We start from the raw sequence: 15,589 nt of genomic DNA, 5'->3' as shown, positions 1-15,589 counted from the left end.
TACCACAAGATTCTCAATGGAATAACGGATGCTTCCTTTGAAGAGTTTGTTGAAGATCAAGTAGCATTTTGTGTTGCCATCTGTATTTTATGTAGGCCTTGTCACATGGAGCGCTTTACAAAACATCTTATAGCAGCAAACAGATGCATAGTGTAATGGCAAGAAAGGAATGTGCTTTATAATACATTGTGAATACAGTGTGTGTTTTCATTAAGAACATTTTTGTCAACATTAAAAGAATTCCATTTATAGTCATGTCAGTTATCTGATCCTGCCTCTTTTTTGGTGTAGGATGGAGGGGCAAAAACGAAAATGTACACACTATACAAGAATAAATATTTGTCAAATATTTGTCTAATTTTTTCAGTTTTCCACTGTGTAACTTGATAATTGTTAATTTGCTTTTCCCTAGGCTTTAGAAGATCGACCAAATTCCTTATCTGTCGAACAGGGAGACAGCAGTAGTCCTTCATTTAATCCATCAGATAACTCTTTACTGTCATCATCCTCCCCCATTGATGAGATGGAAGAACGCAAGTCCAGTTTCTTTAAGAGAAGGCAGTAAGCATCTGTTTAATTAAAAAAAAAACATTGACAGTGAAGTAAACAGCCAAATCGTTTAAAATGGTGTCTATTTAAAATAATCAACTAGGCTCAACCACTTTTAAAAATATGTACTTCTCTTTTATAGGTTAGATTATACTAATTGCCCTATTAATAATTGTATTTTAGGTTTTGGATTGTTAAAAAAAAAAAAAAGTCATTATTTACTTAAAATTTAACAAATGAGTAAGAAAGATCTTTTTTTTTGTTTTGTTAGAGAATACCAGTAAAGCAATTGTAGCACCAATGACCTATTTTACAGTTGACTTGCCAAAAATACAATCTCTATCAGTTATTCTAAAAAATCTGCTCTTTTTTTAAGTAATAGTTTCATATCACTTGCCTAGAGCCTGGAAATGTTTCACTTCTGCCAGTTTAACAGTCAGCAGCTTCTTATGCATTTTACTTTAGACCCAGTTGTTATAAAATACACACTTAAATGTTCTGCATGCTGTATACTTTTATAAACAGAATAAACATTAGAGCACAAAAGAACAAGCAAAAATGCAATGTATAGCAAACAATAATTAGGCTTTTAAAACATCAAGATGATAAGAGAAAAGAACAGCAAAATTCTAGTAATTGTCTTGCATCAGATGGCAACTTGGATGGCATCCCAAGGTGCACCATTCACATTCACTTCAAGATAAATAGGGATAGCATGGTTGAAATCTCATTGACACCTTTCAATTCAAACAGCCTCAACAGCAGCTTAAAAAAATTCTATGGAAGCACTTGCAAGCCATGATATGTTTTCTTTTTCTTCAAGAACTGCATTTAAAATTGTCTGATGCCTTTTTTCAAACAACTTCACTAATTTGCATTGTTTCTAAGTTCGCAAGTTTCTCCCATATTTCTAGGTGTGTAATCTGACATAGTTTGGCAAAGATGTCTGCTTAACTCGGCTTGAACACACACTGAACACATATGTGATTTCCAGATTTTGAGTAGTCTGTGAGAACATTTATTTAAAAAGTCAATCAAAAAACCAAGGTCACATTAAACCGTTTAATAAAATACTGTAAGTGGTTTATAGATAAGTGGTGTTAAGAGACTTATTGTCAGAATGGCTAGACTGCTGTTGTGCTAGTAGATTAGATGTAACTGCCATCTTGTTATAAATTATTTTAAAGATGCCTATGAAAAATTCACATCTTTCTCATTTTGTATTTTAAGTTATGTTTTACAGGAGTTTGTTGATACGGAGCGTGAATACATACGGGACCTTGGATATGTAGTAGAGGTAAAATGTTGAAATGTTTATTATTATTTTCTTTCCGTTTTATCTGTCATCTATCCACTCCATTGAGTTGCTCATTCTGATTGAAGCTTCATTAGAGTAAATGGATGTATTAAATATACAGATAAGTATACATTTTATATATATATATATATATATATATATATATATATATATATATATATATATATATATATATATATACACACACACACACACACACTAAGGCTCCGCCCCCTGTTCGCTACGCTCGCCCACCTCCGGGTTTGGTTTACCGGATAAACAATTTAAAGGGATTGTTGTTTTCATGGGAATTGTAACATTTGCATTATTTTCAATTTTACTTTAAAACTTTTGTAAAAACAATACTGTACTTGTCCTTTATTTCCGGCCCTGGGCATGGTTAAATCTCCTTCTCGCAGGGCTTATAACGCTGCTCGCATTGTGAAGGGGGGCGGCTGAACGCATGCTAAGGAGAAGCAGTTGGATCATCTGCTGACGAGCTGCATCTCTCTGCTTGTTGTTGTTTTAAGAGCTGGGAGCACATGAAGTGTGTCTGCCAAAATCATTCCAACAACTTCTAGGTTAGATATCCTGAACTTGTTTTAAATGTTGTCTCATGTGACGTTAAAGTGTCTCTCGCGGGACGTCAAATTGTCTTCCGAGAAGATCACGTCTCGTCTCCCTACCAAGATTTTTTTTTTTTTTGTAATAGAGAGATATGTGTTTACATAGGAATTTTTTTCCTCTTTCTGACTTTTTATAGCTGAGTATTATTAAATAGTAAACTCCTAATTATTACATGTCTGTGAATTAATTGCAGGGCTACATGAACAAAATGAAGGAGGATGGTGTTCCAGATGACATGAAGGGGAAAGATAAGATTGTCTTTGGAAACATCCACCAGATTTATGATTGGCACAAAGAGTATGTATACTTGGGGTAGCACAGTCTGCAATAAATATATTTAAAAATACATTTTCACTTTGGACTTCTGATTTTTCGTTGTTTTTCATAAGACATTTTTCATTCAATAGACCTCTCTTATCAATTAACACTTGAATATGTACAACTGTTTAGCAGGTTTTGTTAGGATAGACTACTTTGTAGTGAAGCTTTTTGATGCACATGAAGAAATGCCATTTCGTTTGACAAGTCCAACTAAATTCATAGTCAGTGAGACAGCTTGGGAAAGTCTCTTATCATCATGAAATGTTATTGATTCACTCTAGAGTAACATATGTGGGTTTTTTGGAAAGCAGAGAATGTCAGTTACCTTATTAGAGAAAGAGCTGCCAGTCACTTTAATCTGAAAACAGTTTGTTGAGTTGATGACAAGCACAGGCTGATGTGTGTTTACTGATAAATTGTCTTATCAAGCAATAGCTTCAACTTACGGAGCCAAGTCTATGTGCCTTAAAAAGCCAAGTCTATGTTTCTTAAAAAGCCAAGTCACTGCTCTTACCTAAAAAAGTAAAACATACTATGCATTTCAAATACCAGACCAAATAAAATCCCGAATTTCGCTCTGATTAAAAAAAGATTTGGCAAATGCCTATGCACAGTCTTTCAAGGTTGGTGAGTCATCGGCTTTTTCATTAACACAAGAACTGTTTTGAAATTTCAGTCAAAATATTACAACCTATAATTGTTGTCCTTATGTTTGTTGATTGTTATTAAAATACATTCAGATGCTGAGAAAAGAATCTTAACAGCCATGTTGTCCAGTTGTTCTTGGAATTAAAGAAAAGCATATCTTTGGCAGACATTAGAAAAGAAGCTGCTTTATTAAGTTTAGACCTTTTCATTTTGTTCTTTTGTAATTAAAATGGACACTACTTGTCCAAGTATGAATAGAAGCGAGCTTACGTTTAGTATAGCAACTCACATTTTTAATTAGAAAAACAGTAGATAAGGAAGACTGTGTCCAAACTACTTGGTAAACAATTGGCTTGTTGGCTTAAAAGCCAAATTTATGTATTTTTGCAAGTAAGCTTGAGCATGGTGGCTTTGTATAGTTCTGATAAACATCTTTTGAACATTTTATTAAAATTGTGGCCTTTTAAGTATCATAAGCGTTTTATTTTCTTTCATGCCATATGCATTATGGACAATATTTTGTATGTTATAGAACATGACTACTGTATGGCTGGTTGTTCAGTAACTTAGTGTTAAAAATAGAAAAGGATAAATAAAAAAGTCAATTGACCAATTCTTGTGACATAAAATGGGTGATTGGTATTAGCCCTAAAAAAATCTTGATCGAAACATCCCCACATGACAAAATAATTAAACATACATAAAGAAATTACACTGTATTTTTATTCTACAGTACAGTATATCTAGCTCTTCTCTGTCAAATGAGAAAAAAGTTACATTTACTTGTAGACTGTTGAGATCAAATTATTGTATTTGTTTTAATATTAAATATTTGAAAGTATTCTTAATTCTTTAGGGTCCTTAAAATTCTATCCTTTTTACTCCTTTGTCTATATTTTGCCATTGTCATATTTGACTTGGTAGCTAATTTGGCTTTCATATCGATCCACAGCTTCTTTCTTGGAGAACTGGAGAAGTGCCTTGAAGATCCCGACAGACTCCCTTCACTGTTTGTCAAGCATGTAAGTTGTGAAATATGTAAAGAGAAATTGATTCTATCATGTCTTCTTTATGCTTATGGTTTCTCTCAAATTGTTTGGAATCCACTGGCACTTGTTCTGGCATAGATGTATTAGAATGTTGACGGGCATAGTGCTTTCTTTGTGTAGTATTTTTGCGTTTTACTGTTGTGGTTCTGCTCACATGGCGGGTAAAGCGATAGGCCATATTAAGTTATGTTTCCAGATGGTTATAGAGGTTTGACTTTTGTAAATGTTGACACATTTTTTAGTTGTGGCTTTAAGACTGAAATTATTGATTTGTTTTTCACAGAAGTGCTAAAACAACATTTATAGCATTGTCTGGTAGTAAAGTGCTGGTATTTTATGTCATTTGAGTATAATTGAGCTGTTAACGATAATTATATGTTTATTATAAATACTTCTTAAAATACATTTTAAGCAGTTGTGGATTGACAATGTATTTTTTTTTATTTTGATTATCAGCAGCTATCAAAGATTTGACTCTTCATTTTAGCTTTCACCCCACCAACCCGCACTTTACTACTATATTGGGATCTGCTTTTCTACAGATTTCCAAGAGACCTGTAGAGGCAGGTGGGAGTTGGGAGAATTGAGGATAAATGCATGCAAATAGTATGAAGGTAGCAATTTTGGGGTTGTGTGCCAATTCGTGCCTCTCTCTCATGCTGATGTGTGTCTCACACTGCTCATGCTATTCGGCTTTGATAGATGTAATAGTGCTCTATATATATTTATACACCAACAAAACCAGTTAGACAATTATCTAATCAATGCATATTGACAGACTCTCAAATGTTGCAAGTTACAGCCATAGACATGTGTCAGAGGCTGAGGATCAGTAGAGACGACCACAAAAAGAACCCAAAGAAATGCAAAATATTGAGTCTGCTGTCCCTGTTTTAAAGGATATGTTCAGTATTTAAGTTGAATGTACTTATTTATAATCATGGTGTATGCTAATCCTCCAAATGCATATCCTTGCATTTTTAGTTGTGACTATAGAGAGAATTTTGATATTCATTTAATAAAAAAACAGACATGCAATGAAGAAACCTTTGCAAACTGTTGTCAAGTAATCTATTACCCAGTCCTCCTTTAAGGGTCTTCCATACAGTCCTATTTTATTCCAGTTTAATTTTTCAGAGCCATGCACACACATACTGCTTGGCCCTCATTTGTTCTGATAGCATATCTGATAGATTTTGTTATTCTCTTGTAAGGCAGTGTAAAAGATCTTCTTCAGAGTAGTTATATACAACAATAACTTTATGATTTTAAAAGTATTCTCCCTCAATTCATGGTATTTACTTTAAATTCTTATTGGATGTTTTCTTTTATCTCCATAGCTTGATTGTTACATATACTGTACTGCTATCAGATGTGATGCATGTTCCCCTGCACTCCAGCAGATGGTGCCTGCAGATATATTATACGTATACACTCTTAATATCACTTTATTAACCATAATACATCTTATGTTTCTCAAGTGGCGAAATAATTAAGTACGGGTGAATCACTACTCAGAATCTTTGGTTCAGTTTTATTGACATTGAGAACCCCTGTATTAAGCTGAATTTACTGTGACATTTCCTGTATGTTTCAAACATAAAATGCTTTAGACCTTACAGCCTGCTACGGCCCTTCAGTTGGCAAGCCCTCTGCAATGCTTTTCTGTAGATGGAGCATCTGGGCCAGAACTAAAGACTCCTCCACTTGTATAACTACAGATAAGCTGTTGCATTAAAACCATTAGTACATATTCTGAAAAAAATAGCTGAAATTTGTTCTGTATTTCAGCAGATATACTTTTTTAGAATTATCTCTATATTTTAATTTGTTTAATTGTGTTTTCTGTTAATGATGTCTTATCTGAAAGGTGCTTTTCAGTAATCCTCTCTGGCTAAGACTCCAGATTGATTATAATCTGAAGTATCCTTCTTTTCTGATTTGTTTTTGTTGTTTTTCCTATGAAGCATAATACAAAAATTGAACTGAACATTGTAGTAGTATGGGTTTAGAACCTCTAATCTGAAATTACAAAATCTGAAACTTTTTGAGCGCCAACATGACTACCAGAAGTGGAAAATGTCACACTGGACATCACTTGCTTATGTTTGGCTCTAACTAATGCTCCCTTAATTAATTTGATTGTCTGAGGTGGTGCTTTCAGAATTTACAAGAAAATAATTTCTCCTCCTGCTCTCTCCTCCTGTGTTTTGCTTATCCATACTGAAGATGGAAAGAATCTGTTAAGGCCCTGTCACATTTATACAACTTTTCTAATAACAGTTGCAGATTTCATTTACATAATCTTACTGAGTCTGGGGCAGTTGTGTAACGCTTTGATGACCATCAGTTGAGCAGTCTTACATACCCAGCAACTCAGTCAGACCAGTCTGCAACTCGCCATAACAAAGTTAAAACATGTTTGATGTTGTCTTAAGCCATAGGAATGGACTTGTGTGCTTGTGAGAGCTGGAAACCAATGAGCACTCACCCAGAAGTATAGTGCATGTAATAGAGCTATGAGGAATGGTGGGAGTTTTGGACCTTGAAAACGAAAGAGAGACTTGTCTGTTTGTTGTGTGTTTTATGTACCATGACATAATGGAAGAAGAAAAGTATGGGACAACAGTGTGGTTGAACCTGCTGCACCTGTAAAGCCTTCACATGGGCACCAGCTTCCTCAGGCAGCACATTATTGGTTGTCATGAAAAGAAGGGAGGTTGTGATCCTTTGGTATGTGAAGCCATGTTTTAACGACATCATGGAGTCATTTCACTTCAATGCCCTGTAATGTCTGGTGTAATTTGACATTCTGAAATAATGAGATCAGCAACTGCAGTTATGATATCCGACATCTCCTCTGAGTAGAAGTTGTGCAATGTGACGTCGGCCTTAGAGCTTATTTGTGAGAAACAGAGCACTTTATTTTGAATTGTGATTCTGAATTTGGTGTGTAAATGTGTATTGTTGAGTGTTCAATGAAGTGTTGATACCTACTAGTCCATATGTTACTCCGTAATCAAGAAATTGCAGTCTTGGAAACTAATGGATAAAAGGATGTTGGCTTGCGAAGTACAGTTTTACTGTTTGTTGTTGTGCTAAGCAGTAAAATGAATCAGTTAATTAATACATTAATTAAATGCCTGTGCCTTCACTATAGAAATGATGCCAGTTAGTTAATTTTGGGAAGATTTAATAGACACTTATTCCAGTAATGTAATAAATTCAAAACTTTTTCATGGATTAAATTTGTTTTTATATATTTATTAATTATGTCATAACTTTATCTCACAGACTTAGAAGACTGTATAGAATCGACAGGTATATTTTCACAAATAAGTGTTTGATTGCAGTGTTCATGAACTGAATTACTTGGTTGCTCTTTCTTTATCTTTCATTAATTAAACTTGATGTGATTAGTTTCTGAGTTGTGATGCATGCACATTCTTTTTGTTGACTGCCTGAAATGTGCTAAATATGTCCTATTTCATATTTAATTGAGAGACCCAGTCATTGCTGTTTTTAAATGCAAAGAAAGTCCTGTAACAAAAAATAACTCCAAAAGAATTTGGAAATAGTCGTGTAAGACTCAGCAAGATGTTTAATATGTCAACAGTACCAATCAGTGAGTCCACGAGTCTTCGTTTTTTTTTCTTTTCACATAGTAGAAGCTAATGACGAATGCTTTGTTGCTGTTTTTGGTGAAATACCTGTGTTTATCAAGAATATTTCACTCATTGATCATCACATTCACTTTTTCTAGAAATCATTATGTGGTAATGTGTTAACTTTAATTCATTGCAAGCCAAACAGCTTTCTCCAATGACAGTATAAGCAAAGAAATGCAAGTTAAATAGCCACATCAATGCCAAGAGAAAGCCTATGAGTAGTTTACAAAGGGGATAGACAGTGGTTTTCATTTTTTGCTGTTTTTGTACTTCTTCACAAGGATTGTGTCTTTCCATTGTCATCATTAGAGTTCAGCTGCATACATTTGACCCTTTGTTTTTTGTAATAAATTATGTGCCTAATGACCATAATGTGTCCATTTACCATTTCTCCTGAAATGTACATGCTGTGAGCACAATGTGACTGCTTGATAAATCAGTGAACTGGACAATGAGGAAATATTTGAAAGCCAGTGTTTCTGGGGACATTAATTTTAAATGTTTTCAGGATTTAGATGTAGGCTTTCCTATCAAAAAAAGCAAATCTAAATATTTTGTCCAGCTGAGCTTGAATTGGAATTAAAGAGGGCATGTCTTTAGCAAGGATTAAAAGAGAAGCTCATACCTTTTCATTTTGTTCATTAATTAAAATAGGCAGCACTTGTCTTGAGTATGGATGGTACACACCATAGGCCGGGTCTATACTTCACGCGACGCATGCTGGAGTGGACACTCCTGCTACGCAAGTGTTGTACTATTTATACTTGCGCGCATACTTTACAGAAATCTGGAGGAATCCACCAGGTGGCAGTGCGAGATGATATCACGGTGAGAACAGGTTCGGCTTTGCTGTGTTGTGAATTGCCTGGAACAGCCGTTAAATTCCGATGACACCTTACCACAATATCTCTGAAAAGGATGTTTAATGATTAGATCCATCAGTCCAGGGATTTGTCCATTTCAACAAGCATTGGGCACGAGGCAGAAACAATTCCTGGACGAGGCATCAGCTCATCGCCACCTTATAATTTTAGTGTAACCAAATATGCATATCTTTGGAAGGAAACCAGAGCACATTGAGGAAACCCAGCAGGAAAACATGTAAACTCCAGGCACGGAATATCAGCGATGTGACTCCCTACAAGAAAGCAGCGCTAATGCTCCGCCACCGTGTTACCCCCATGTTTGTAATTATTAACAGTATTAATAATTTAAATGAAATTATCGCTTTATCTGTAAAATGTATCATACATACTTTAATGCATTTCATCATGAAAGTGATATCAAGTATAAATCTAAGGATTCTAAATGTGCAGAGAGTTGGAATATCATACATTTAATGTGCTCAGTGTGGTGATCTGTTGCTGTTTGTCACTGCTGTCAGGACTGGAGGAAGCCCTAGAAAAAAAGACGGCACAGAAGATGATATGTTAGACTTTTAAAATGTATCGTGTCGTTACGATCGGGAATATGCGACGCTTGAATATAAAAGCACCACGAATACATCTGTATGTTGGCATTTTGGTTCACTACATCGAACCATTCATCAAATATCGAAGCGCACACACTGATCTCGTAGGATCCGCAAAGCAGCTTTCTGTCACATGTAGATAGTAAACAGAGTCTCTGACATCACATTCCAACTTTTAACACACTGTGCCCCCTGACTTTTGCGTTGCTTTAGTTTCTGAGGACCTGCTCAGAGGACACATCAAATGAACGCTGGGAACACATGGCAGCCATGATGTGGCCACATATGTGTTCTGAGCGTGAAGTATAAACGTGCCCTTCTGGTTACCAAACTAGGTGGAAGGGTAGATAATGTAGAATCATCTAACAGTATTACAAGGGGAAGTTGACCGCATACATGTTTGAGCAGCTTTTTGGTAGATGAAATTTAATTGAAGTAAATATAAAGTATTACATGTAGGAAAAATACATCGTTAGATTAGAATACACAATGGGAAGTCTGAAACTTGAATGTTCTCCTTATGAGGATCTGTAAGTGGACTGGTCACTCCCTACATCCAGACAGTGTACAGATGTGATTAAGAAAGCTAATAGGGTGTTAGGTTAGACATCACAATGTGTGGAGTACAAATAAAGAGAAGTTGTGCTTAATTTATATAACATGCTAGTGAGGGGTCACCTGGAGTACTATGTGTGGTTTTTGTCTCCATGTTACAAAAAACAACAGCACTACAGAAAGTCTAGAGGTGAGCGATTAGGCTAATCCCGGTACTAAGAGGTATGAGCTATGAGAAGAGATTGAAGGAGTTGGACCTTTTCAATTTAAGCAGAGATTAGGAGGGGACAAGATTCCATTGTTTAAAATTATGAAAGGAATTGATTCAGTAGGTCTCAGTTGTTATTTTAAAATATGTTCTTCAAGAACACAGGGATATGGTTGAAAACTTAAGGACAGATTCTGCAGAAATGTTAGGTTTTCTTCAAACAAAGAACCATAGACACATGAAATAAATTATCAAGTTGTGTGGTGGAGAGTAAGACTTTAGGGACCTTCATGCCCTCGTGTTGAAGTTATTTTGGATAGTGTAGGTGAACAGGATGGATGAGCTTGTTGAGCTGAATGGCATGTTCTTCTCACAATTGCTCTAATTGGAGAGCCAAACACAGGAGCTACTGGGTTGCTAAGGATGTCTGGTTACTGGTGGTGTACTTATGGGGAATGTCCACACTCACTCACTGAGAATGAACTCCTGTAGTCTAGAAAGTTGGATCTTTTACTACCACCATTTGAAAACACAGATGCATCTGGCCACAATTTCTCTTTCTTTTGTAATGTAATGATTTGTGTAACTGATTAGGTACCTGATTTTATCAAGGAAGTTTTTTTCTGTTACCCAGTAATACATTTGAATTGGCACTTAGGGCTGGAAGGACCAAATGGACAATTAATTATTGATATCATTTAACTGTGTTGTGGCTTCTTGGCTTGTTAAATGATACAAAACAGCTTGACCGATGTGATATATCTCTAGTTTCCCTTTATACTGAAATACCCGGCAGCAGTGCTATAAATCTAATCTATAATTGTCAGCCCGCGTAAATGTTACAGACCAAGGCTTTAAAGTTTGAAAATTACTTCATTTGTAGGCATACAATTTCTTCACGCATTTTGATTATCTTGGTACACTTACTTGGACTCTTTTACCAGTGTCACTACTTTGTAATAAAGAGCTATAGACACACTATTTCTTTTCTGCACTATTTCATGGTCTTCACCACTGAATGTTTCCAACTTGCTCCACAGAGCTCATCAGATATGTGGATTGTCATTTACATGAAATCTCAACCCACATTAGTTACGAATGGAAAAGAGGAATAATATTATTCTGTCAACAAACGATGGACCTAGAAATTTGTGATGAGTTATTTGTAACCGTGCTTTTTGCCTTAAGTTTTCCCATGAAATACCAAAGAACAGGCATTATGAAACTAGAAAACTTTGGTGCTTTAAAATGAACATGAACATGTCCAGAAAGTTTGAAAGCAATTTTTCTGGTCGTTGCCAGTATCCTGTCAATTAAATGATACTCTACAAGATTTGTTTTTGTTTAAGTGTCAAGGCAAATGCTAGCATACTATGAATGCAAAGAAAAATCATATCTTCAAAAAATGGCACTTATCCTTTAATTCTTTTTGTTTTTTTGTGTGTAGCCTTCACTGACTGCTACCAAAAGAGGTGTGCCTGAAAATTAAGTGGCAGTTGCCATTCAACATCCAGGGCATGGGTGTCTGCTGCCAGATAGTGCTGTTTTGTAAATGTTGCTTTGCTGTTTTTATATTCTGTATTCTGATAGAACATATTTCATCCCATTGTGTATTTTCTTATTATTAAAGTTGTAAAGAAATCAAAACATAAGTTAAAAGACCAATGGAAGATGATGCATTTTCTTCTTAAAGTATTGAGTAATGAACTTTTTCCTCTGACTGTTCTGCTTTGTTAATATTTTTTTTTAATCTGATCTGTATAGTTTTCAGTTTACTGAATTTAACATGAAGGTAAATCTGGTAAATGGGTATGAAATTTTGGGCCATATGAAGTCTACTTTATTGTTTCAGCATTTTGGAGTCAGTTAAGTTAAAGTGTAAACTTTCTAGTAACTTCTATGCAGAGTAAATTTCATACAATTACAATAACTATTTAGACTGATCCATATTAGTGTGCAGTGGTAATAATGTTAAGATACACAGGTAATTTAGACTGAAAATTTAAGCATCATCTAAATGTAATTACCAAGACTTACAAGTGCTTACAATTTACTTAATACTTTTTTTTTAATAGGAGAGAAGGTTGCATATGTATATCGTATATTGCCAAAATAAACCGAAATCTGAGCACATAGTCTCTGAATATATCGATACGTATTTTGAGGTAAGTTTTTATAAAAACATAGTAGCGTATGTCTTTGCTCTTTCTAAGAGTAGTCATGAACAATATTGGATAGGCAATTATTGATTATTTTTAATGCAACAAATCTTAGATAAGATGCTTTCTTTCCAGAGTGTTATAATAGTTTAAAAGTAATTTATTATTCAAAGAAAAAACTAATATTATAAGAATAGTTCCGTGTACTACATCTTACCAACATTTGGAGAAGTGCACAGGTTAGGTTATCGGTAGCCTTTTTTCACTGTTTAAATTATTGATATGTTACCAAGAGCAAATTTTAAAAAAGAAAATCTTCTTGCATTTTTTTTTTTTTTTGGACTTTAGGACATCAAGCAGCAACTTGGTCATAGATTACAAATCACAGATCTTTTAATAAGACCAGTCCAGAGAATCATGAAATATCAGTTGCTGCTAAAGGTGAGAGAACCTAGATATGACAGTGTACCTGGTGTATTGTTTGCAGTTTATTATTAAAATGCTTTTGCTTATAGCAGCCCATTTATCTCTTGATTTAGGACTTTCTCAAGTACTCTAAAAAGGCTGGCCTGGATTCTTTAGAGCTGGAGGTAAGCAGATGGATCTAAACTGCTTTCAAAGTCATGTTCTGTTGTGTATTTGCCATTTATACTATTGCTTGAAATTTGCCTGCCACAATCCTTTAAAATGCCTGTATAAGTCCTTGGCAACTGAGCCTAACTCAATTTTATCCCACTTCTGTTTGAAATATTTAAACAAAATAGCGCAACATTTTTATATTTCATAATAAAAGTGCTTTTTTCTTTTTCTTTTTTAAGCGTTCTGTGTTTAATAAGCATTTAAAGTACATTTTTATTCTGTATGTACATATATTTATATTCATTTATTTCACAAATGCTTTTATTCCAGACGTCCTACTAATTGTAAATACACAATATCTGTATACATTTTTTATATTATTGATGTATATGCTGTGAACTGGGACCCGGACACAGGCAGACGGACAACATAGCTCCACCACACACTTGTTTATTTACACTATGTACAAAATGAAAGTCACGTGCACCACAAACCCCAGTGCCTCTTGCACCGATTCCCCCACTGTCCAGGCCACACAGTCCTTTGTACCTTTCTCTTTTGACCGCCTCCCGTCCTCTCTCCAGTTCTGTCCACTTCCACCCGACATCGACATTCACTAACGACTGGAGGGAGGCGGCCCCTTAAATGGGATCCCGGATGGGCTCCAGCTGCCCGCTCGGCACTCAGTCTTAGCCACACCCCAGTGTGGCGGAAGTGCTGGCTGCGCACCCGGAAGCCGTCCGGGTGTCCCCTGTCGTCTTCCCCCCAGCACTTCCTGGTGTGGCGGAAGTGCAGGGCTCCAGGGTTCCTCAGGCACCTGGTCGCCGCCTGGCGGCGGCCACAGGCCCCTACAGGGTTGGGCTTCCAAGCCCTCTACCCATGGCCCCCAATACAACCAGGGCGATCACCCCCTTGCGGTCTGGAGGAGGCACAAGCCCTCCTCTGGTCCTCCTGGGCATCCCAGCCGGGCTCCAGCCCCGACCGGGTCCCACACGGGATATTCCAGCATCGGGGCACCGCCTGGCGGTGGCCACGGGTCCCTAAAGGGCTGGGCTTCTAAGCCCTTTACCCGAGGCCCCCAACATAACCAGGACGGACGCCCCCTCGCGGTCTGGAGGTGGCACAAGCCCTCCTCTGGTCCTCCTGGGCGTTGACCACAGTGCTTACATCTGATGTATAACTGTTATCACTGAAATTCCCCAAAGCTGTATGTCTTTATTCTTATTTTTTAATAGCAAGTTAGCCAACAATGATAAAAAAACTTTCCATTTCTGAGTAAGTCAAATTGTGATATTAATCATTTACTGATATTCTGCCATTGTTACACAAAATACTGTAAATCTCCATAATAATAAAAAGATATGTAGACACCCATTGTATTGTTAAGCCAATATTGCATTATACAACTTCTAATAAAAGAAGAGTGAAACAAACAACAGTTCATACCCTGTTGCTTAAAGGATCAAGAACTTGGTTAAGTCTGAAGTTGTTTACATTTTTATAAATCTTTTAGAACCGATGCCATGTTACCAAACTTTTGGTTGCAGGTGGTGTCAAGCTTGATCTCGTTGTCAGTTTACATCAATTTATACGTCAGTGTCAATTTATTTCACTTAAAATCTGCTCTGAATATCAGATTACCTGACTGGATGATAACTTTCCAGCACAGAAAATTGTGAGCTCATTCCATTTTCTGACAGCCAATAGTGTGCTGCCTGACACTGCCGGTGCTGTGAAGGAAGGCTTACCTGTACAATAATTTTGGCTGCAATGTCTGACCTTCCCCACTCACCCAATCTTCTGTCTTAGAAAATAAAACATGACACATCAGATAAACAAGCCTCTATTCTCTTTATGACTCCTTGTACCTGAATTCTTTCAATTTTACTTTTGGCTGAGCACTCATTGGTTCGCATTTCTCGCACAAACGCAGGCCCTGCCTCTGTAATGCAACACAATATCGGACCTGCTTGATTTTGTTGGAGCAAGTCTCAGACTGGTTGGACTGTGTTGAGATTATGTTACATTACATGACTATAGTTGTGGGAGCACACCATGACTGCTCCTGACTTTTCAAGCTTAAGTAAATGAAGTCTGTGACTGAAAAATGCTTGAAAATGCATGTAGTGTAACAAGGTTGATACTGTTTATTCAAAGCTTTGAATTCGTTTTTTTTCTGTAAAAATTGCTGGGCCGAATTCCAAGCCAATTAGATTTTTTATTATATTGATGTTTTTATGTACTCCAGGTCAGACTTTAGCTATTTAATCTGTGTGTGGCAAATATGAATAAAAGTCAGTGAGTTGCTCTGATCCAAACCCTAAATCCCCCATTTCCCTCATTCGATATACATGTTTCTCCTCTGTCTTGCACCTCTCTGTCTATATTAAATATAAGCACACTCACAGTAAGGAGAATGTATCGATAGCATGACTTTTTTTGACTACTTTGAAGTTTG

At 36.2% G+C, this 15,589-nt stretch overlaps 1 protein-coding gene across 4 annotated transcripts in view; it reads left to right on the top strand.

Moving 5' to 3' along the window:
• The window catches only part of LOC120515459 (triple functional domain protein), a 322,795-nt gene that overhangs the window by 269,823 nt on the left and 37,383 nt on the right, over positions 1–15,589 (top strand). For all 4 annotated transcript variants that reach the window (XM_039736493.1, XM_039736492.1, XM_039736495.1 and 1 more), the window contains 7 exons: positions 413–561; positions 1,780–1,846; positions 2,667–2,770; positions 4,395–4,464; positions 12,469–12,558; positions 12,901–12,993; positions 13,092–13,142. In XM_039736493.1, the coding sequence (XP_039592427.1) occupies positions 413–561; positions 1,780–1,846; positions 2,667–2,770; positions 4,395–4,464; positions 12,469–12,558; positions 12,901–12,993; positions 13,092–13,142 (624 nt within the window). The remainder of the gene's footprint in view (positions 1–412; positions 562–1,779; positions 1,847–2,666; positions 2,771–4,394; positions 4,465–12,468; positions 12,559–12,900; positions 12,994–13,091; positions 13,143–15,589) is intronic.

This window comes from Polypterus senegalus, chromosome 15 (assembly GCF_016835505.1).
Source record: "Polypterus senegalus isolate Bchr_013 chromosome 15, ASM1683550v1, whole genome shotgun sequence".
In the NCBI taxonomy this organism is placed as follows: domain Eukaryota; kingdom Metazoa; phylum Chordata; class Cladistia; order Polypteriformes; family Polypteridae; genus Polypterus; species Polypterus senegalus.
This window is presented reverse-complemented; position numbering and strand designations above follow the sequence as displayed.